This window comes from Podarcis muralis, chromosome 8 (genome assembly GCF_964188315.1).
Source record: "Podarcis muralis chromosome 8, rPodMur119.hap1.1, whole genome shotgun sequence".
NCBI lineage: Eukaryota > Metazoa > Chordata > Lepidosauria > Squamata > Lacertidae > Podarcis > Podarcis muralis.
The window spans coordinates 62,405,587-62,430,039 of record NC_135662.1 but is presented as its reverse complement, the minus strand read 5'-3'; the positions used below and the strand labels follow the sequence as shown (position 1 = coordinate 62,430,039).

The 24,453-nt window shown below is 45.7% G+C and overlaps 1 protein-coding gene across 5 annotated transcripts in view; it reads right to left on the bottom strand.

The window, feature by feature from the left end:
- Positions 1–675: 675 nt before the first annotated feature.
- The window catches only part of TFAP2A (transcription factor AP-2 alpha), a 29,353-nt gene continuing 5,575 nt past the window's right edge, over positions 676–24,453 (bottom strand). For 2 of the 5 annotated variants that reach the window (XM_028737752.2, XM_028737751.2), the window contains exons 2-7: positions 18,480–18,914; positions 14,705–14,756; positions 11,491–11,722; positions 9,187–9,305; positions 4,656–4,797; positions 676–2,510 (exon numbers count right to left, since the gene is read on the bottom strand). In XM_028737752.2, coding sequence (XP_028593585.1) covers positions 2,222–2,510; positions 4,656–4,797; positions 9,187–9,305; positions 11,491–11,722; positions 14,705–14,756; positions 18,480–18,914 — 1,269 coding nt within the window. In that variant the 3' untranslated portion in view covers positions 676–2,221. Of the gene's footprint in view, positions 2,511–4,655; positions 4,798–9,186; positions 9,306–11,490; positions 11,723–14,704; positions 14,757–18,479; positions 18,915–20,169; positions 20,946–21,528; positions 24,150–24,453 lie in introns of those variants that run through there. The other 3 variants (XM_028737750.2, XM_028737749.2, XM_077933298.1) reach the window with 3 other exon arrangements.

The following is a 24,453-nucleotide window of genomic DNA, read 5'->3' as shown; positions in this document are numbered from 1 at the left end:
ATAAAAAATGCTGAAATCTATGAATAAATATGTACATCAGATATATATATATAAACTGAAACACAATTATTATCAAATATGAACAATAAGCATTGCTTCAGTATACCTTTATACCATTATATACTATAGTCACACATTAAATCAATTATTTAAAAGTTGTGTGCAAGCATTTGCATGTCTACACTTGCAGTTATCCTTAACCAGGTATATGCTTTCCCCTTCCTCCCCAACTGGCTAATTAAGATTATGTCGGACATTTATGATAAGTAATACTGATCCTTAATTATGAAGCAGGAATAAAAACCTAAAGATCAAATAAATAAAATAAAACTTTATTTTTTAAAAAATAAAAGTACCTTTCAGTTAAAGAAAAGTATGCCATTTCTTTAACAGTACAATTTTTTTTATCCAAAAGAGTACATTGTGTTTTATTGTGTAATTTGTCTGAATACAGACTCGGTGGAATATCTAAATGATACCCTGCTCTGAACTCCAACTTGAAAGTAAGTTTTTATTATACTTGAGGGAAACAATGGGTTCAGCTGCTTATTGCAAGGAGCAATTGTCAAGGGAGAGTTAAACTCAATTACTGTAACCATACTGAATAAAAAATACTGCCAAGAACAAAAATACGCCTGGGTAAAGACAGCCACTGAATAAAAAAAAAAATCGACATAAAGCGTATCAAATATTTATTTATCTGGGCAACAAAGGACTATGATACATTGACAGGCATGGAAACTACTGCCAGCACAACTCAATACAATACAACTATAACTGCTTCCAATATGGCTGGTGGAAATAGAGGATACCAGGTGGTTCCAAATGTATGGAAGTTCTTTGAATCAAAAAAACCCAACTCAAAATGAAGGGGGGGGGGGAGAGAAGATCCCTAAATCCTTTATCTGAATAGACAATATCAATTTATTGCTCTGATGATGCTTTCAGTAGAAGAACACGGGATATCAACTTTTTGTTTATTTTTTCCCCTTCTTTTTAAGCCACAACACATAAGGGGTTGTTAGAAACTACTAATACTTGAAAAAAATCTGTCCTGAAGGAGACTGAACATCATTTCAGGTGGTGGTTAGGGGTCCTTTTCCGCTTTTATCCATTAGAAACTAAAGGTCATACTAATAATATATATTTTTAAAATCCAGATTATTTTGTTTAGCTGCTTTATTGTTTCCTTTAAAAAAACATGCTACAACAGGGCTGAAGTGATGAATCCCAGAAAAATTCCACCCCCTCCCTCCAAAAAAGCTTCCCCCTCCCTTTTTTTTTTTATTTCTAAATAAGTAACCATGAACCACAGTGATGGAACTAAGGAGGGGGAAAGATTTAAAAACCCACTAAACAAGAGGCAAACGAGATCACCAGATAAATAAAAAAAAAAGTTTCAAACAGACTCACCATATTTACAATTCCCATTAAATTACACATAAATAAATATATACATACATGAACACTGATCCCCTTATAGAACAACTGCGGGTTGGTGTTACCATAAGAAAGTTCAAATTGGTCGCTTTACCTTGGGCAGGAGAAAAGTTCTACAACTGAAGACATGACATGGAACTGCATGTGGTTTGTGTTCAAGTTTATTCACAATACTGATAAAATGTCATCATCGTCCTTTTTGTCTCTCTCTCGCTCTCTCTCTTTTAAATATGGCTACAATCTTAAACGGAAGTTTATGTAAGGGAAGATGGTGATTCAGTCCGATGAAACTCATTTGTTTTCTCCACATTTACTTAATTGTTTATTAATTGTTTGTTTTAGTTCTCTCTCTCACTCACACTTTGTCTTTTTTTTTATATAGAAAAAAGTTCTATTTGTTTGTTTGTTTTTTGAATTTTTCATCGTTTTTGTTTGTTTTTGCTTTTTTAAAAAAATGGAAAGTCCACACAAACTGAGTCGACCAGAAATAAAAAATAAAAAATCCTAGGCTGGCTCCATCGCCTTGTTCATCTTCCTAGGCTCCAGACTGGGCAGCAACTGAGAGTGAACTGGGAAGTGCAGAAGGGAGAAAGGGAGGGAGGAGATTGGGGGCGGGGAGGGCCGTGGGTTTCCAGTCCTACAACGTGGGGTAGAAGATCTCTGGGCTTCTGCTGCTGTAGCCTTGGGGCTGATGAGGGAAGGAGGGAGAGACTGAAAGGAAAATGCAGAGAGAGCCAGGCTGGCTGGTTGGGCAGGGGGGTTTGGAGAAGCAAAAAAACCCTCATTTTCTGTGCTTCTCCTCTTTGTCGCCGCTTTTGGTGCTGTTGTCTGTGTGGCTGTTCGGGTTGTTGCTGAGGTACATTTTGTCCATGGCCTTGAGCGCCTCGGTGAGATAGTTCTGCAGGGCAGTGACTGCAGCGCACACAGCAGGGCTGCCGAAGCCGTGCGAGATGAGGTTGAAATGGGTCAGGCAGCTCTGGATGCCCGGCTCCAGGATGGGGGTGGGCCGAGAGTTCCCCAGAGGAGATCGGTCCTGAGCCAGCAGGTCGGTGAACTCCTTGCAGATCTGTCTGCAGCACAAATGGAGCAGAGAGAAGGAGAAGAGGAGGAAAATGAGCCAGCCTTGTCAGCAAGCAGCCAAGCCAAGGAGTCAATGCCTTCAGAGATCAGCGGACACAAACACACACACACACACACACACACACACACACACACACACACACACCCCTCCATGTGCACATTTCTTCTCCAGGAGCAATATTTTCCTTTCTGCTTTCTAACATATCTATGCATTTTTAAACTGAAGAAACCTCTTTTTTTGTCTGCAACACACACATTCTCGGCCAGCTTTCCTTTGTGTTTCTGCTAGTCTCCTAGGCAGTTTGCCTGAAGGAGGGGGCAGTGCCTTTATTTCCTTCTAAGAACAATATTTGGTTCCTGTTTACTTTAACTAACAACAACAACATTGTCAAGAACACACTGTCTCAATAAGCTTACTGAGCCACCCACAAAACCTTACAAAAGCACCATACAAATGCTATTAATAAATAATTTCAACCCTACTCCCCTACAACTATCAGGTGTAACCTATCTAGCATTTATTCCTCCACTTGCAGGCACTCAGGTTGACTTCAGACACACAAGACCTCTCTCTCACACACAATACAGGTCTCTCTCCCTTTAACACAACTCCTCACTTTCATAAACAGATGTGCATCTTCATACACACACTAAATACAGCAGAAACCACACAGGCACACCCCTTCACTACACAATTTCTCTTTCACTCCCTCTCTACATCTTCCTTTCCCCCCAAAAAAAATGCATCCCTTTCAACCATTTTTAAAACTGCCATACCCAAGTTCAAGTCAGCAGTTAGCTTATAGCGTGATTTTAAAAGCCATTATTTGTTGGAAGTAAGTTGAAGAGATTGCAATAACACTTACACCCAGTAAGATTTTAAAGAGATGGGGTCCTTTGAAAGTTCTGCTGGGCCTATCAACCCAAGGACTTCCCCTTTGACAGAAGTAAGAGCTACTTTCCCTGGAGCTGAAACGTGGAGGGTCTTGAGCAGAAGTCACATTCAGAACGGTATCTGAGCCAATTGTTTAGGGGTGGGGGAATACAGCAGAAAAATAAGTGGCATATTGAAACACTTGGCTCTCTAAAGGCCAGCGTTAAATATCTCCCAGGCATAAAGTACCTCCAACTTCAGCTGGTGGGTGCCCTCTGGCGAAGTGCCCTTTGGTGACATCGCCACCGGTAATTAAGGAGTGCTAAACAAGGCTTTTAATTTCCAGCAAACACATCATGCACAACAGCCCGGGCTTCTCTCTCTTCCTCCCCCACCCCACCCAACCTGGAAGTCTAGTTGGTTTTCTTATCCACTAGACTTTACAAACACATATCCTTCTGCTAAAATAACCCCCACTGGCATTTTTGCAGTTTGCAGGTTCAATTATTTCTTCAAGTTAATGGACAAACTTGTGGGGAAAGAGTAGGAAAATGTTGCCAGTTCTTAAGATCTAGTATGCAGTCTGTCTGATCTTACACGTGTTTTGGGTATCTCAAGTTCCACTGAGATCAATCCTATTTACTCCCAAGTAAGTGAACACAGAATTCTGATATCCTATGTATGTTTACTTGGGAATAAGTCCCACTGTGTTCAGTGAGGCTTTTTCAAGGTAAGTGTGCACAGGCTTACAGACTTAATGAGCCATTTTTACTTCACTGCTAAAAAAATGGAATATCCTTCCTCTTTGAATTTATAAGCTCAGATCTAACCATCACTTTGCAGACATCACAATCTCCGGGGGGGGGGGGCATGTGGAAGGGTCCTTCTCAGTCATCTACACAAACTTGGTTTGGACAACTTGGTGTATCTGAAGAAGTGTGCATGCACACGAAAGCTCATACCAAGAACTAACTTAGTTGGTCTTTAAGGTGCTACTGGAAGGAAATTTTTTTGTTTTGACTATGGCAGACCAACACGGCTACCTATCTGTAATTGGTTTGGACAGTAATAATATACTCTTGAATGAATGCATGTTTTATAAAGTTAATTATACAATGCAAATCTTGTATGCATGGTGAAAGCTATCGCCCACAATTAATAAATGTGAAAGCTAATAATCACACAATATCAGAACAAGCAAGCAAGCAATGGAAAACCTTCCTTACAGCTCAGTGATACTCCACAAAGGTAAATGTCTTACTTTGTAGCTAGAAGCATGTTTTTTCTTGTGACTTGCTCATTTGGATCGGAATGTTGTCGGTTGAGAAATTCAGCTACTGCTTTGGCAGGAAATTCTGTTTCACAGACATAACCAAAATCTCTTGCTAGATGAACGGCTTCTCCTGAAATGAGGGGTAGGTGGAGTGGGAAGACAAAGCTAATCAATACACAAAGCTCAAGCAGGGCTGAAAAGGAGAACTTGCTAACATGGTTGAGCAGCTAGCCCACTCCATTACAATCAATGGGAGCTTTCTAGTTGACTTCCTTGGTGTATAATTGCACCTTTGGACTTTTACCATATACGCCAGACAATGAAGACCCCAAACTACTAAAAAATCTGCAAATGTATAATTTGTAAGTAAAAAAAAAAAAAAAGCTGGTTTAAAGAAAGTACTATGAAAACACCTGATTGTTATAAATGTAAGATTTCAGTGCAAGGAATATTTTGTAAGCATTTCCTGCAGGAAATGATCAGTTCCTCATTAGCTGCACTAGGAGAACACAGCTTTTTAAAACCTTGTTTTAAAATCAAGCAATGGGCATTGTTTACATAATGAACATTAACACTGAACACTGTCTCTTCACAGGCAACAGATCATATTAAAGTTTGTTAAAATTTGCTGTGGGGGAGGGGACTGTGATTAATAAACACCTTGGTTAAACTGCTTATTAATCCACTAAGCTCTTTCAGTGTTATATCATACCGCAATATATTTTGTTTTAAAATACACAAAATTTATCCGGAATACTTATTTTCTGCAAATTGAATAGTGAGCTTGTGTTTGTACACGTAAGGAGATCCATTCACGCCTTATATACAGGAAGAAAATATATATATACATGCCTGGGCAAAAGCATATGTTTAAACTATGCTAATTCTTCTTATTTCTTATCACATACTAGAGATTAATATTGATTATTGATCACCATTAGAGCTCCCCTAAATGGATTGCATTAAACAGTTAAGTGTTTAAAATTTAACTTGATCGCATATAATTATCCACCCTTCCCTTCCCCCCTCCCTTCAAACGATTAACCATAAGAATTTTAGGGTCATTCTGCTGAGTCTGTCTGTTTTGTTGATTTTCAAATCTTTGGTTTTAATTTCCTGAACCAGTTGGTTTTTACTGCAGGGCTTCCTGCCATTAGCTTTAGGTCCGGAAGAACGCATGCGCCAATTAGAGCTTCAAAGCCTCAGTCCAGTGAGCTTGTTTCCATAAAATGGAGCGGATCATAAACAATAACAGTACTTTAGAAACTGCCTCATCACACAGGGACTCACAGCCAAAACAACTGTATATTATCTCTCAAAGGGAAAAAAATTGCCCACTATTATCAGTTTATCTGAGCATTAGCCTTTACTCCTTTGTTTTTTCTCTAATATAAGTGGATCAAACCCTAGCCAATTGTTATTTTTTATAAAACCTTTATAAAGAAAAGTATGAGGTCAGCAAATAGATCCTATTAAACCTTTTACATATTACTTAACATCGCAAAAGCATTAGCAGTGGCCAGTTGCCCCTGCCAATTCTTTTTGCATGTTTCCCATTTTATTATTTTCTTCAGTATACATTGAATTCTTTTTTTCCCTTCAGCTGCTTGTAAACTTTGTTTTGCTTTGCTTGGTTACGCATCAGTTACTTATGCCATGTAAATATACTTTAGTTACAAACGACAAATGAAAATCTCCTTGATACTCTTTCAGTTGTGGCTGGCATTCTTAAAATACTCCAGCTTTACATCTTTGAACCGTTCAATATTTTTTAAAGCAGGCCACAAAGCAAAGAAAACTATTAGGCTATTTCTAAGCAAAACCAAAGCTAACCAGGGGTCCAGAAAAGCTTAAAAAACACTCTACAGTTATTGAAATCGGGGTTAAAGACCTCGAGAATTAAACACTGGAGAAGAAAGGTTGCATGAGTATCAACCCCATATCAACTTCCTTGTGTCAACAGCTGGGGCAAACTAACCCCACTTAAAGCTGGACCAATATGTTTCTTTCCACATTATAAGGCATTTGGCTAAATGAAGCTTCCTAGCCCTTGCACTCTCATTAATGTTAGAATAGTATGTCCTTCCTCCCCCTTTTTACAATTGGAAAAGATATCAAAGAAGGTTCCCCCCATAATATGCAGCAATTGGGAACAAAGGAGGAGTTCAGTGGCTGGCTGCGAAGCTTTCAGGACACCATTAAATCATGACTTAGGTCAAGGATTCCAAAACTAATTCAGGAAGTAATGGTCACGCATTTCTCAAATGCAGATGTCAGAACAACTTAAATTATTTACTGGTATGCAGTTTGAAGCAGCAGAGGCTTACTTCTTTTCGGGTGGCTGCAGCACCTAGCATTTAGTGATGAACTGAGAATGAAAGGGGGAAGGCTGGTAGCTGCATTGAAAGATGGTCTGCTCAGATAGACCTGTTAGACTGCATCAATGCAGCACGTTAATAAATTGCCAAATGAAAACGAAGAAGGGTCTGGCCTAATTTCCAAACAAGTTTCTTTTTTCTACCCAACTTCACAGAAATTGGAAAATTTGTTTGAGGCAGGAATTTGTTGGTGTGGTGGTAGTCTTGGTGCAGCAACTGGCAAAGTCGGGGTCTTCCTAGCAAAGCGTAACGTTGCCATGCACTCTTTCAACGTAGGCCGTTCATATAGAATGTGAGAGGCTAGAACACTTTTAATACACTATTTAATCCTGAACAGCAATCACATCCCACAGATTAAAAGGCCAAGATGTTACTGGTAGTCTAGTACTACCCCTGATATATGTATTGGAGCTGTTGTGGTACAGGGGTTTGATTGCTGGACTAGGTCCAATGAGACCCTAGATCAATTTCCCTCTCACTCATAAAGCTCATGGGGTGACCTTACCCAGCCTTTCTCAACCTCAGGTCCCCAGATGTTGTCAGACTACAACTCCCATCATTCCTAGCCAGCATGATGGGAGTTCAAGAACATCTGGGGGCCTAAGTTTGAGAAAGGTTGGCTCGATCTCACAGGGTTTTTCTGAAGATAAAATGAGGCTGGGGAAAACAGATAAGCCACTTTGACTTCTTTGGAAGAAAGGTTGAATATAAACTCTAATAAATAAGTATTCTGTCCAGCTTTATATTTGTTACATTTATAAGGCCTTCACTGGTGATGGGACTTTTTGAGATTGGAAGTGGTCAACAATTATTGCAACATATTAACATTTTGAATTCATTATAATGTCCTTTCTGCAAGCATCTACTCATATAAGCAGCAAAGTAGCATGGGTCTCATTTTACACACAAAGCTCTTGCACAATTAAGAGTCATTTTGAACTTATTTAGGCCCATTCATTTCTGCAGAACTAACAGAACAGAACCACAGGCTTCAACAGTAATAGACTTTTCTCTCAGTATTGCAATGAGTATTATTTGTGCCTGATTGTCATCTGGATTCACAAACTAGCAAAACAGGAATGTTTGAATTCAACCTGATTTGAAGATTACATACAGACCTACAATGCACTTAAGTTAACATATTTGGCTTTTAACAAATTTACACCCAGATCCTAAACACGTTTAGGCTGCAATCAAACCAGGAGTACGGTATGTCTCATTGAACTCAATGTATTTTACTTCTGAGTAGACATTCATAGGATGGTACTGTCATTAAGATCTGTTAATTTATTTATAACATATTTAGAGAGAAGTCTATTTGGAGAGCAGCCTTCATTCAATTGATGTGAATGACCTAAACAGGTTTAAATGCAACTGGATTGCAGTTTTACATATCAATTTAAAACAAAAAGTTCTACCCATACTGACTGGTGAATTGGAATCCAGTAATCTATAGTAGCACAATTAATCAGTTAATTAATAAACACTAAGTTTCACTTCTCCCGAAAATAAACTTCTTTTGACTAAGAAGTCCAGCTAAGTCATATGTTGTTTATAAAACCATCACAACCCCCAGTCCCTGTTGTCTGAATTAAGATGTGTACAATGATTGTACACATCCTACCATGCCCCTTTCACTGGGGACTGCACTGATGAAAATCCAATTAAAATCCACCATGTCAATCAGTGATTAATAAATTAATTCATTAATTATGCTTAATTAATATTTTCAGCCCTACTTTTTTTTAATGCAAGTGAACAACCCAGTTAAACTGAACTTTCAGAATTTATAACCAACTTAGTTTCATTCACTTCATTGAGGCCTAGCAACCCAGATCCTAACCACATTACAGGGATTTAAGCCCAGATTTCAACAGAGCCGGCTTCAAATTATATTTAGACATAAATGGATTCTGGACTGGGCTGACAGCTTCAATTCACCTTTTGAAAAAGTACAAAGCAAAAAGGTCAAAATGAGCATTTTCCTCAGACATAATGATTTAAATTAAACAATGCCCATAAACATTTCAGCACAGGCCTCCAAAAGGTTCTGGTTTTGTTCAGTGGTAAAAACAAACGATAAAAATACACATTTCCCAAAGAATGCCCTTCTCCTCGCCAAATCCAAAGCCATCACTTACCTTCCACTAGTGATGTCAGCAGGGTAACATTAGCAGCCTTACGTCTCCCGGCTGGCAAATTTAATCCTATTTTGTCCAGTTTTTCTCTCAAAGATCTCCCTCCATTTTTTGATTTCGCCCTGTTCCACACGTTAAAAAAAACAACAGCAACACTTAACACATGACTAATATCTAGCAGTTCGTATTGCAACTCTTTCAAATATTTTCCTCCAAAGCTATTTTACAAATCCTTATTATAAATGATATAGTGGCATTCCATTTCAGGAAATGCTAGGTGTGGAAGACATGCTATGAAAGGGACAATTAAATGCAAAACAGGGAAATGCCCTGAAATATTTCCTTGTGTCTGAAATAACCATGGAGATAGAACAGCTAAAATTAAGCCCTTTACGTTCTCACAGTGTCTACTGCAAATCATAAACAGGCACCAGGTGGCCCTTACCTTATCATGGTCTTGACCAAAGTCATAACCACTATTAGTGCTTTCACACATTTGCAATCCAGTGGGGACTTGCTTAAGCCAACCCTCTTTGCATTGTTAACTAGCCTAATTCACAATTGTTAAGTGTGTTCATTTGTCTTCCATTATGGAAACTGCACTCAGTTTGCTCAAAATATGAAGTTGGAATGATACCTGCTATTTTGTCCCTCTTCAGGTGTGGTTTTCTTTTTAAAAGAAAATACTTCATCGTATCCCTGTAGCCGGCAACTTGGATCAAATCTTTTTAATATTCCTTATTGTATTGTAGCTTAGCATTACTCGCTTGTTGCAGCATTACTCAGCAAAGCAATGCTGGCAGTGCCCTCAGCTGGTGTGTGTAAGCTTTCAAGAAGCTTTGCTGAGATGCAGGCCCTTCTATGATGAGGGGACAGTGTTCCTTGCTGAGGCTGCTGACTCGATGCATTGGCGTTGTGTGGCAGTGTTGTGTGATTGTGGCACATGCTACATACAACAACAACCACAATGATAACAGCAGATATAATAGATGCTTTTTCATATTTAAGGTCATCTCTGCACTTTCAGGAAGCACTTTTCTATCTGCAGTTTACAAGATGCTGTGTAATGTGATCTCATTATTAACAACCCTGTGAGATGGGTGGTTCATTTTGCAGAGGGGTGTTGCTGTTTTTCAAGGCCCCAAACTAAGGCAGAAGAATAGTTACTTGCTCAACACATTTTCCAGGTTCAACGGCTTGAAAGCAAGTGATGTCCTCTCATTAAAGACACTCAGGTCACTACTGAGCTAAGATTCTGATCTCAAAATATTCTGCAGATCTGGTGTGTTAACTACTGCCTTCTCGTGCCCCATGTAACAACATATCCACACAAAAGGGATAACTTTTTACAATTGTGGACCCAGAACAAATATTAACACAAGAGGCATGGGGGCTTTGCGGTTGCACTGAGGCGAGAACAAAACCACTTAACACGTGAGTAATATCAGGTCTGCAATTGTCGGAAGTCAGGTGAGGCCACCACCTTGATGAAACTACACAAGTCTGGGTCTGGTTAGTGGCTGGATGGAGAGACTGCCTGGGAACCACATATATGCTAGCTTGGGTTCCATATTGGAAGAAAGGAGGGAAATAAACAGGTGAAAGATAAATAATACATTTCCCTCCAAAAATCTGTTACAAAGTATCCTTATTATGAAGGATACTTAGCTTATCCTGAAATGAAGCCATAGGCCATGAAGGCAGACTAGGCTGACATGCTTTTACTGTTTCAGGTAGGTAGCAGTGAGGGTCTGACGCAATCAAAATAAAAATTTAAATTTTAAAAATTGTCCAGTAGCACATTAGAGACCAAGTTTGTTTGAAAGCTTATACCCAGAGAACAAACTTAGTTGGTCTCTAAGGTGCTAATGGACAATTTTAAAAAATAAATAAATATTTATTTCGATTATTTTATTGAAATAATTGTGGAGCTTGGCTTAAAACGACCAGGTTGGCAGCACCTGCTCTGGTCTCTTCTTGAATGTGACCCTGAAGAGTGTGGAGCATCATTGACAACACAAGCAAGAGCAGTTTCCCCTTCCCTTCTGACTAACCCAAGGCACCGTGGAGGATCTGCCTAGGTTTCTAGCCTAGGGGGATGCACACTGAACAATGGTGCCTCGGGGCTTGGGAATTAAGCACTGGCAGAACTGTGGACGAGTGGCGCCCTTTGGCGAGCAAGTGATTGGACGGGGCGCTACCACCTCAAGTCGCGCGCACGGTCCCTTCCAATGGGCTCCCTTCCCTCCAAAAAGAGATCCCGCCCCGCCACCCGACCTCCTTTCCCCACGGCTGGGGCTGCCTCACCTCCGAAGCACTCCGCCCAGCAGAGACGCGTTGAGGCACTCCGGCGGGGACAGGCGCCTCTGCACTTCCGCCACCGTGACCTTGTACTTGGAGGTGGAGCTGAGGAGGGACAGGCGCCCGGGCACCGAGCAGAAGACTTCGTTGGGGTTCACCACGCCGCCGAAGAGCGTGTCCTTGTTGATGGGGATGGAGGAGACGGCGTTGGCGTTAGACTTGGACAGGGACACGGGGCCTGCAGAGTCCGGGAAGGGGGGGGCGGGTTGGGTAGGAGAGGAAGAGGGGAGGGCGAGGGGAGGGAGAGCCGCGTTAGTGCACAAATGCTGAGGGGATTAGCAGCTGCCAGCAGCCTGAGGGGGGAGGGGCGCCTGGGAGGGGGAGGGGCTGCCTCGGATAAACTTCGTGGTGGGGGGCGGGGGAGAAGACGACAACAACAAGCCAGGAAAGGTGGCGGCAGATGGAAGACGACAGGGATGAAGAGGAGGGGGGCGCTCAGTCGACCACTATGGCGGGCAAGAAGCGGAGCCCCCTCGGGCACTGTCCTCCGCGCCAAGGGACGCTGGAAAACCCCGGGGGCGGCTGGCTGGCTGACTGGCGGCTGCTTCTTTCTTTCTCCCCCCCAGCTCCAAGCACCACTTCCTCCTACCCCCTCGCTTTTTTTACTTTGAAGGCCGAAGGCTGAGAGAAGCCTTCCTTCCCGCACATTGCGCAGGAGGAGGCAGGGGTGCCAACTCGAATAAAATACTCGAGGGAGCGGGGGCAGGTTAGCCCCCCACCCACATAATCGATCACAGGACACGGCACATGCACACCATTTGAATGGCCAGGCCCATCTCAGATATTTTATTGGCTCCTATGCGAGGAGAGAGGGAATGGGGGACGACGACATGAAGGCCTGAAAGCCCAGACTCCGCCGCCTGTTCTGAAATGCCACCAAATAAACAGGCAAACAAGCAGCCGCACCACCTGACTCAACCCAAGATGTTATTTACAGAGCACGCCACGTTTTGTTTTGTTTTGTTTTGTTTTGTTTTGTTTCTGGGGGCGGGGAGACATTGTGGGGGGGGGGGTGGAGAGGTGAAAGCTCAAGGGGCTTGCAATCTCTGGCTTAAAAGCCTGATGCATATATTGACTATGCCTTGAACTGAATTAAGCTTCTTTAAAGGAGCTGGCATGAGGCAGGGACACCGACAAGGCGAGCGTCTGGGCTGGTTTGTTCTCCGCCCGCCCCCTTCGGGGGAAAGGCCAATCAGAAGCGGGGGTTGTGTCAAGCGGAGAGGAGGGGGCGGAGCTTACGGGGAATTGCCTCTCATCTGCTAAACGGTTCCAGGGGCATCTAAGTCCTATGGATCTCGCTGGAACTTGGAGCCAAATTAATGTTCTCAAGCTGGTAGCCTGATGAACACTTACCATACTCGCTATATCACACACAGAGAGAGATGTTACATCCATCCTTTTAGAGATAAAAGGGAGACGTTCAAACAATGCACCTTAGCCGGTTCTGGAACATCTAAGCGTGCCATTGTTCTAGAGTAGCCTCCCCGCTTCCCCAACACACACTGTCTCCAAGTGTTTCAAATAAACTGGGCCGAGTGTCGCAGCCTCTCTGCGTGCAACTTTTCACACTGGGAAGCGTGAAACAAGGGAGGCGGTTTCTAGCGTCAAAAGAACACGACAGTGGAGCGCTTTGTTTTAAAAAAAAGAAGCACGCAGCCAAAACAAAATAGGAAAACAGAAACTTCCTAGATCCTTAAAGAGCTGCTTCTCAAAATGGGAAGAAAACAAAAACAAACCACCTCCCTGCTGCCGCCTTCATATCTTTCCCCTTAAGAGACAGAAAGATCTAGGGCTTTGTTAGGAGATATCCAGGACCAGCACAAAACTCAGCAAGCCTTATTTTTCGTTTCCCAACTTGGCTAAGCATAAGTGAAAAAATAAGGGCAGCCGCCTTTGCATGCGATGGGCGCTGTGCTCACGTTCCAGGCCGGTTACACTATAAATATTTACTCTTTTGTCATCATCTGCTTCTTCCCCTCGTTCCCAATCCCACCCCCGTTTCACATCCTCACTTTAGTGGGCCTAATCCAAATGTTAAAGGGTGGAGCGAGGGGGGGGATATCTAGGTTTTGGATAGATCACTTGTGACATTAATAGCTCTGGGGAGGCTAATAGAGACAATAGGAGTTAAACGAACTCTTGAGATTACTAATAAAAGAGCCAATTATCATGTCGACTCGGAAAGAGCATCTCTTTAAGATTTATTCCTTGCACATCTAATTTGACGTGACAAAAGCTCCCCAGATTGAGGGGGGTGGGGTGGGTGAAACTTTAGCTTTCACTGTGGCAGTGCTGAGGTTTCCAAAGCTTTGTAGAGCATCAGACCCTGGCGGTGCCTAAAATACCCAGACACTCCGCTAGAGCGAAGGCAAACACGCGCCCCTTTCCCAGCGAATAATAGCCGAGCGCTCAACCCGGAGAGAGCTTCACTCTCTCCAACAGCAGTCCTTCCGAGCAGTACCCAAAAGGGGAGCCCATCGTTTCGCTCCCTTGCCAACACCGACAAACCAAGAAAGGAAAGCCCAAGCCCCTTGCAAAGTCATTTGAAAGGGGCTGAGAATGAGAGCACTCTGTCTTCTAGACACCCAACGACAGCACACCATTAAGAACCAGTAGCAGCAACAACAACCCAGGAGAGACTATTCCAGTTACAAGCGGAAGCCACCGCCGCGGAGACGACACCAAAGTCCCCTTCCCATATCCTTAGCTCGCTTGTTACAACAAAGCCTACTGATATAAACAATTCAGAACAATCTCATGAACCTGAAGTCCGCCGTGGGGGTTGGGGGGGGGGGAGAGACAGAGAGACCAGGGTCTGGAAAGGGTTGACGTGAGGTTCTGATCGCGAGAGATAATTTCCCTGTAGAAATTCGAAGTCAGTTCCGAACCGCGGATGGGATTATTAGGAAGAATTAAAACCTGGATCCGTTCAAGAGAGATAATATAATGGCACACATACAAAAAACACGGCGCGTCTGGGCTCGCGTGAAAGGTGGTTTGCAACCAGGACTGTCCATGTCGTTGTCCACTTTCAAAAGCCTGTTGTGAATTACATGGAAGGGGGTGAGGAGGGGAGGGGAACAATGGCTTTATCAAGTTCTCTCCGCAACAGCACCGAGCTTGTGAGGACATGCCTGGAATGTTAAAGGAAATGGCTTACCTTTCTTAATTACAGTTTGATCTGGGATGTTAATACCCGGGTCCTCTACGTGCTGCAACAAAAGGGATACACAAGGATGTGAATATTTAAACATACCAAAAGAAACATGTTACGAAGCTGCTTCTCTCTCTCTCTCTCTCTCTCTCTCTCTCTCTCTCTCTCTCTCTCTTTCTTTCTTTCTTTTTCTGATATTTCTGCCTTACGGTACTTGGATCCAAAACACACAAACAGATATGGATATATATGCAGTGCGGAAATGTTTCATTTCGATGCATTATCGTGCAAGGATTTAACAAACCGGGGGGGGGGATATTTTAACCACAGCCCCAGGTCTAACCGGGATGGGGCATTTGGCTGGGCTGTTGGAATCTTACAATTAATAGCTCAATCTTTTCACTACGTTTACTCGACAGTAAAGCCGCATCGGTTTCAATGCAACTTACTTCCAAAAACGCATACACACGATTACAGCCTGTGCAGGGGAACGCTGAACATATTTACTCGCAAGTAACACCCGCTGACTACAAATATGGGCGTCTATTTGCAGCCACGCAACGGAATCTTTTGCATGTTTACTCGGAAGTAAGTTGCAATTGTGTTCCCAGGAAATGTGCACAGGACTAGTGTCTTAGTCTTGCAGTATAAAAAAAAAGGTGATTAAAAGTGATTTGGAGATTTCGGAATGGTAATTTTGTGCCACCATTGGGCACAGAGAACAGAGGGGGAAATACAATGGAAACCAGGGAGAAGAAGCAGAATAATCCGTTTGGGAAGGAGGCACAGAGGTGAGGACATTTTTTAGGGGGAAACGAACTGGAGGGGAAAGGAAGCCAGCTTTATATTAGCTGAATAACCCAAGAACATGAAGCCTCGCTCGCGGCTCTATTGTCCACTAGCAGATTCGGCTTATGCCTTTTTAATTCTCCTACAGATGGATTTGCGCGCGCGTGTGTGTGCCCGCGTGCCCGCCAGGCGCGCCCTCGACTTCGAAACGTGATTAGAAAGTAAAATGAAAATCATGTTTTCTAATTCCCAACCTGACAGTCAATCTAATGTGTCTGTCTGTGTTTACAAATTAGCACTAGCGCTGCTGAGATATAGAACATTTCGCGGCCGCGTTGCAAAAATTGCAGGCGACCGGCCGCCGTTCAAAAGACAGGCGCGCAGAGATACCCCCAAACCCCCTTTCCCCCCCCCCTTCCTTCTCTGTCTCTGTCCAGCAATAATACCGAGCCTAACATTTTCCATTCTGCCTTGGATTTATGCTCCTGTTAATTGTGCCTGATCTCAATGATTCCGGGTGGATGGTACGAAGTTGCTTTATTACGGGTTTTATTGTACTCAATGCTCTCATTTGTAACTTGCCTAAAGTGCTTCTGGATTTGAGCATAATTAAATTGAGAAATGTTCAGAAATGACTAACGCTGCAGTTTTCTTTGGGGGTCTTTTTTTTTTTTAACTATATAGGGAAATATGATCCCTTCAAGCGGGAGGCCCCAAACCCATAAAGTAAATGTAGTGGGGCGTAACGTTTTTATTTGTCTGATCCCTCTACCTATATGGAGTCCACGCAAGCCACCGACTGTTAGGTTTTAAAATCCCGCCGAGATATTTATGCTTAAATAATTCTCGCCCTCGACTTAGCATGTCTTCAGAACCGAGGAGTCACTCCTAGGGAAAGGTTAACTGCGGCAGCAACGGGGACACTGAAAATGACCCTTTTTCTGTGACCCACATTTCTTGATAAAGGGATTCACAACCAACCCCACAAGCGATCTCTCTCTCTCTCGTGTGTGTGTGTGTGTTCAGTTGCCAAAGCAGTTTCATGCCACTTTTGTCTGCTTAATGGAACCACAACTGAAAGCAAGGTGCTCCTGCTTAACTGTGTTGTGGATCCGGCTCAGTTTAAGGGCGGGCGTGAGGAGTGGGAATTTAAACTAGCTGGCAACTGATTTTTCTGAAAACGTGCCAGCGATAAGTCATCTCTTGCCAGAGCAGGGAATAAAATGGGGTGTATTTTTCATTCAAATGCAATTTGCGCTTTGCAATAGACTTTGAACAAAACGAAATTCCGAAAGAGGAATATATTTTAGCTCATGTTCCTTGCAAGAACCGAAACCCCAGCTGCTAGCTTCAAAATCGTTTCCATCTTGACATGTGTTGGGAAGTCCCATTGGTTTCAACTGTACTCCTTTCTCTTGGAAGTAGATCCCGGCCATTTAAAAGGCGTCTCCATACAGAGAAGTATTTTTAAGAACCGCAGCCTGTCCCAAACGTGCTTTGCGTATTGTTCTGTTCTTTTAATCCCCAACCGTTCCCTAAATTCCCACACACGGGAATGCATGCGTTTGTTGCAAAACAACCGAAGGTAAGACTCGGTTTCGTAGGGAGGGCGGGATGTCACGAAATCCCCTATTCAACACCACCTCCAAGTATGATTTACTAAACCGGGAAGGAATAAAAGGCTTCCAAAATGACCCCCAAATAGGTGAACCCATCGGAACATTATCCTTGCAACATGAAACTGTAAATCATTAAACTGTCAGTGGACATATTGTTATAATATTTGATCCTGTAATTTGGGGTGGCGTTTTAGCAACAACAGCAAAAATCACATCCAGATACCAGGAGCTGCTTCTACCAGCCACCAGCCCCAGCTCCCCCCCCCCCCGCAAATGCTTTTTGCCTGGTATAATGAGCCTTGCATAATATTACTGGCCTACTCAAATACTCTTTTCAGCCGGGGAGCCAGAAGGCAAGGGGACCTCTGACGGTGAGTTCCCCTTTGGAGCCAAGCGCGTAAGGTGCTTCCCCGCGGACAATGGCCCTCTTCGCTTGCAAAGGGGCCGAGACCCGAACGCCGGGCTTCGTGAGAAATCTTCCCCAACGAGTAAGAGAGCCCAACTCCAGAAAGTGGGCAGCAGATATTCAGGGTACTAAAAGATATTGGTCAGAATATGACTACTTATCTGTTGTTAGCTACTAGTTCCTCTTCACCCCCCAACGAATAAACGACATTCATTTTAAAAAACACACCCAAAAATGATGCATTCTCTTTCCTCCATCCGCCTGGCTAACCACTTCAGACTATGCCAATTCTTCAGTCCGGAATAACGTGGTTTTTTGTTTTGTTTTTAATGGTTTGGTGTTGATTTGCAATTCATTTTGCAGGCTCCCTTTCTTCTCCTGGCCGAGAATAGCATGAAGCCTTAGGCATGTTTAGGTCGACTGATTGCTTTCCCAAGACATCTAGGATCCTACCGAAGGCAAGGCCCGAGGATCACATTATTAATTCTAATACTATTATTATTATTATTATTATTATTATTATTATTATTATTATTATTATTATTATTATTATTATTACTGCACGGCCTTCCCTATAGCTCCCACTCATTGTCATTGGGCATGGGGGAAAAACCGTCAAGGATTATTTTGGTTGGATCATTTCTCTCCTGGTGCGTCTCCCTCTCAACTCCCCGTTAATGCAGTGGTAGGGACAGATGCAAACAACTATTACTGTGTGCTGGGTATTACTACTATTATTCTATTTTTTGCAAGGGAGACGCTGGCGCGATTTAAGCGGCCCGGTTGCAAACGGATGGAGAGACACCCTCGCCTCACTGCCTTTCTCTGCGGTCATTTGGCTGGGTGCGCCCAGCGCAAGTCCCATCCACCAGCCCGAGGGCGCGCGGGATGTGCGCATGGCAGGCCGGAGAACGAGGCATTGCTGGTGTCAGCCGCCGCGAGGATACAGGCGCGGAGTTCTCCTTACCGGTACGTCTTCTAAAGAGTGAGGTATCGAATGAATGGGGATGTCTCCTAGTCCTGAGCTCAAGCCATGAGGTCCGTGCAATAGATCTTCATGCCGCCGGTAATCCCTTCGCGGATCCAAGCCGGAGAGCTGGTGCGGAAGTCCTCGGTGGGTGTGCAAAAGCCCCGTTTCCTGGTTCTGTCTCTGTCCCGGCCAGCCTGGGTGTTGGGGTTGGGGCTGGGCGTGAAGAGGGTTCAAGCTATAGGGGTCGTTAACGTGGGAATAGGGGTCTTGGGATTGAGGGTAGATGGGCTGGTACGGCGGCGGGAAGTAAGGGGGCTGGAAGTCAGCGTTGGGGGTGTGGGAGAGCGGTGGGGCGCTGGTGTAGGGTGACTGGCCCACGCTGCCCAACTGGGGTAGGCGGCCTGTCCCGTTGCTGGTGCCATCGTGACGGTCCTGGGGAACGAGGAAAAGAGGGGGAGAGAAAGAGAGAGGAGATCAAAATCAGGACGGTTTGAAGGCCTCGCACACCCCCCATTATACACACAACGCACACACACAAAGGATGCGATTTGCAAACATTTGGTTCCAAGCATCTTCCAAACGGAAAGGCGTTGAAATTCCTTACAACAAAAGGAAAATCATAAATAGAAAAACCAACCAAATCCGTACGCTGACGGCAGATCCGAGGGCGGGGAAAATCTTAGAGGGGATTTGGTTTTTTTGTCATTCGAAAATTCAGCCTATCTTTCTCCCCACCCCCACCCATCCAAAGCGTTCCCACACCATTTACGAAAAAGACTCTCATCTGCCTAGAACTTTTAAATGGGAACGACTGTAAATGGTGCAGAAGCGGACCTGTATCGTCGTCGCATTCCCAGGGCAAACCCAAAAGAGCTGCTATTCCTTCAAAGCGCGTCCATAAATATGATCAAAATGTGGGTTTGAATAAGTCATTTGCAGAAAGAAAAAAGTCTGACGACTCATAAAAAATGTGCTGCTTTGTTAGTTGGAACTGTGATATAATATAAAATATCACACACACACTATACATACATATATTGCATATGCACACATATTCTTCATAAAATAATGAAATGTCCAAAAATTCAGGGGAATAACTAGAAAACAAAAATAAAAATAAAGCGCGTGGGGGAAGAGGAACGAAAATGTAAATGGTTTTGCCGGCGTGCAATTGGGACTTGGAAGGTTATGAAATTATAGCCCACAGGTACGACTAAAGGAAATTAACAGCCACAGAAATGGAAAGGGGGGGGGGGACGGGCGAGGGCGGCAGTTGGGAATTATAAGAAAGATGTCGTTAAATGCCTTCGACTTCAATCTCTCAAGGAGCGTGATGATCCCCGGGAAAAAGAGAGGAGCGGAAAAGATGTGAAATCCAGCGGGGAAAGCGGGAAGGGACAGAACAGGACAAAAACACCAACACAATAGACGGGCATGGAAGCGGAAACGAGGATTTCTGTAGTTAACTTGCAGCAGCCAACGCAATAATAAAGAAGTTGGGTTTTTTTTTGTATTCTCGAAATAAAAATTTTTTTAAAAAAGGAGGAAAGACACAGAGGACAGACAGACCCTGGCGGGATGTGAAACACGCACACATATAAGCAAGACTGAGAAAAGGCACAGGCAAGACCAACCCATCCCGCCACCCCGCCAGCCCCCGATAGAGAATGCTAAGAAAGCCACTCACCATCGCTGAGAAACTGTGAACTAACATCTGCGCGGATTCGGGGGGACCAAGTCAGGGCACAGGAGAAAAACAAAAAGGCAGAGAAAAGTCGGCTCTTTTTCGCTCTGGCTCTCGGGCTCTCTCGCGCTGCCTGCGTCTCTTGCTCTCTGCCTCTCCCGCACGCGAGCAGCGCGCTCTCCCTATCCCTCTCCTCTCTCTCACACACACACACACGCACAAAAGGAGGAGAAGAAGCCCAGGTCTAGACTGTGACCACACCAAGTGCCCAACGCCCAGGCTGGTCCGCGAGCAGCACTGGGGACGCGGCGCGACTCAAATCCATCAGAACTTGACCCAAACGCCCAGCGATCTGCAGCGGCGAAAAAAAAGGCGAGGGAGAGCCGGATCCGGCGGTGCTATTGCGGTGCAAAGTTGTGTGTGTGTTCCTTAATCCGTGTGTGCGTGTGTGGTGCGTTGCCCCCCCACACCTCTCTCTCTCTCTCCCCCTCCCTCTCCGACTGCTTCACGTGAGCTCCTAATAAGAGAGAGAGAGGGAAAGAGAGAAGGAGGGAGGGAGAGATCTGCGGCTCGCTTTCCTCGAGAGTCCTAATAGCAGATATTCATGACTGTTAATATTACACGAATACTTAATAAGGGAAGAATGGCTGGAAATCGAGCGTGAAGCGAGGAAGCAACTCAAGGCAGAGGCTGTTCTAAATGACGTCCATTGAATGAAGAATCAGTGTATCTAATCAGAGGGGGGAGGGGGAGCGAGAGGGGGGGGGAGGACGGAGAGAGAGAGAGGGAGAGACAAAAAGAGAGCGAGGGGAGGGGGGGAGGGAGAGAGAGAGAGCCATGCCGCCGCCGCCGCCGCGTCTGACGAATCACAGGAAAGGGGCAACATTTTAAAAGGTTGTAGGGCATGAAGAAGTGAGAGAGAGAGAGAGCCAGGCAGAAGCAAGAGGGTGGGAGCAGGCAGGCAGGCGGGGGGGGGGGGGAGAGAGAAGAAAGGCGAGTGGATAGGAGAAGGAAGGGCAGAGGGGTAAGTAGAGAGGGAGGGGAGCGGGCAGCGCGCGTGGGAAAGGGAAAGAAAGAAGCGGCAGGCCGAGGAAAAGGTCCCGGGTGGGTTCCGGGGCTTGGGGTGAACTTGGGGAGGGGGCAGCAGGGGAATTTGGGGGGGGAGAGAGAGAAAGAAAGAGACTGAGAGGGGAAGGCAGGAAGGCAGTGAACGAGGAAAGCGAGAGGGAAGAGACGGCCCGACGAGGAACGCAGCGAGGAGGCAGGCAAAGAGGAGACCTGGGCCCGGTGGGGCAATCGTGGAAGGAGCGAGGGAGGCCCAGGCAAGGTCCTGGGGCAGCAGGGAAGCGAAGAAGGGCGCACCTCGGGCGGCGGAGGCTGGGCGAAGGCCGCGCCGTCGAAGGGCAGCGCCAAGAGCTGCGCGTCTCCGGCTGCCCTCTTGCTCCGCGAGGAGCCGCTCTCCGAGGAGCCCGCCTCGGCGCCGCCGCCTCCTTTTTGCTGCCCCGGTTCTCCTGGGCCTGGCGGCTCGGCTCCGGCGGCGTCCTGCTGCGTCACGTCCATGGCTCGAGGGCCCGAGGCGGCGGCGGAGACGGCGGCAGCAACAGGGCCTCGCCGGAGCCCCGGGCTGGAGGGGAAGGGCCCTCCCTGCTCCGCGCGTGGAATCTCCGCCGCCCTTTCGGAGCTCCGTTCTCCCAGAGGTTGTGGCGGCGCAGGGGACGGGAATCGGGGCGGCGGAGCTACTCTCGGGAACCCCGCGGAGCCCTTTTTTTCCCCTTTGGGGCTGAGGATCGTGGAAAAGGGGTGGTGAAGACTGTCGGGGGGGAGGGGAGGGAAAGAAAAAGGGAGGCGACTGGCGCTTGGCTGGCCCGGACAAGCTGGGGCTCCCAGGCTCGGCCCAACCCGCTCAACTGGCTGGGCAACTCGCAGCCAGTGAATCCTGGGAGGTGACAGGCATGCTTCACTTTTCCTGCTGCTGCTGCCGACTTATCATAACAACAGGCGCTCTTCCGCCGACCGAGCATGTCCCTGCAAAACTCCCAGAGAGTGCACCTCGCCGAGTGGAGAAGGATAAGGGGGGGGGGGCGGGGAGAGAAGCATGCACCTTCAGCTTTTGTAAGCCTGTTATCTCCCGACTTTCTATTTCCATATAGAGAAAAGCAGGAGAACTGTAGCTTCACCGCCGAAACACCCTCTCTTACGATTGCTTATGTCTCCAAATTGCTGCATGGGCGATTTGGGGCGCCATCCGAAGCCAAGCGCATTAAGCAAACGCCGAAGCAAGTTCAGTCCAGCTCAAGAGCACTACCGCGTTCCAGAAGCTGCTGCCGCACACAGACAGACTTTAGAAATAAAACTGAAATCAAGCCCATCTCCTCCGAACTCTGGAGCACTCCGTACCTTATGTATGTTTACCTGAAGTGAATCCCACTAGGATCAATGAGATTTACTTCTGCGTAAGTGGGCGGGTGTCACTGCAGCCATAAGCTGCAATTCTGCACCGAGTGACCTGGGAGCAAACCCCATTTAACTCCCATGCACGTCTAGGATTGCGCGCACGTCTAAGATTGCGTTGCTAGTCCATTTCAAGAGCTGCTAGTCAGCTTCAAGCGTGGTGCCACCGCCCTAACCGTAGCGATACCTTCTCTTAACAGAAGAAAATCGCGCCTAAGCACTCACAGCTCTCCAAACACACCACCCTCGCCTGCTCTGGAAGCCTCACCGCTGGATTGGTTTGTTTATCAGCTCCATGTGAAGCTACACAAGCCATTTCCAAGCAAATCCACAACCGCACGTTGTGCACTTCGCTTCGACACTGAGAATCGAACGGCTTTCGCCCCAAAACCGCTTTTTTTTTCGGAGGGGTGGGTGAAAAAGAGGGAGAGAACCACACATCCTTTTCCATTCTGTAGAGAAAGTGAGAATGAGATCTGCATGCCGCCTACTCTCAGTTTCTGACATTTGTAGACAGGCTCGCCTCTCCAAAGGAGCCATAAATCTCAGCACCAACCCACATTTGTTTTCTTAATTAATCTTCCAGGCTGGCGCTTGTCAGATTCTATTCTGTGCACAGAATTAAGGAAGTGTGCGTGTATTTGTGTGTGTTTGTGTGTGCGCGCAGAGAGAAATACTGTGTTGCTCACCAAACCGTTGGATTGAGATAGAAAAGAAAGACTTGCAAAACAGGAGTTTTGAAGCACCAAATCCCACCAGGGAAACAAATGTTTTAAAGTATTCAACAGTACAGCTCTTGTACACAGCCACGCTGAGATGCGTTCATTTGAAAAGCATCCTTGAGGTCACCCTAGCGGTTCAACCTATCCATCTGTGCCTGTCTATGCACCTATCTCTCTGGCTTTTTAAAAATAATAATCAACATCAGACATCACATATATGCATCTCTCCGTGTCCTTCATCAACCTCCAACATCATCTCTAGTTACATTTTATATACCTCTAATAAATATCAAGAGTCTTGTAAAGCGAAGGAACGAGTAAGCATCTTCTCCGCCACCGCGCGCAGAAGGCACCCCAGATCTGCTTCTGTCTCTCCTCCACACTACCTGTGCGAGGAGCATCTCCCAATAGCCTTCGAGGAGGCTTTTGGAGTTTGAAAGGCGTGCTCTTAAAAGCCCAGCAAGTCGTTAAAACCCTCACCAACTGGCTGAGGAGAGCGAGGAGAAGAGCAGCCAGCAAGATCTGACGCGGAAGTGACAACGGTCCAAACCAGAGGAAAAAGTCGCTCAGTGCGCCTCAGCAGAACTTGTGGCTCAAAAAAACCTCTGTCGGGGGCAGACCTCTTTAGGACATCTTGGGGCTCCTTCTGCTGACTCAGAAGGGTCGTCTCGCTCGTCCTCATTCATTCGTTTTACTCATCCATTCCATCTTCTCCCCCTCCTCTCCTCAATAACTATTTCAGCACTGGTGCAGAAAGATCTGCCTGGGCTTCCTCCTCCCACTCCACCCGCTTCCTATCTCCTTCTGGACTCCTTGGGCCGAGGAGGTCGATCCCCCACCCCCACCCCCATCCTTCCTCAACGCGTAGCCTCCTCCACCTGGCACCCAGGTATAAACCCACCACAGACGCCCTCTCTCCAGCTGCGAAGTCTGCTCAGTCGCCTAGCGCAGAAGTTGGTCTTCCAACGGCATCGCTAGCTTGTTGCAAGGTGCTTCCCCCAAACAGCTGGGTTTTCTGTTTGTTTGTTTGTTAGGTGGAGCGGGGGTGGGGAAGGCTGGACGGATTGGGGGACGGGGGACCGGGAGATCCTCTCTGATGTGTGCCCCAGCCGCG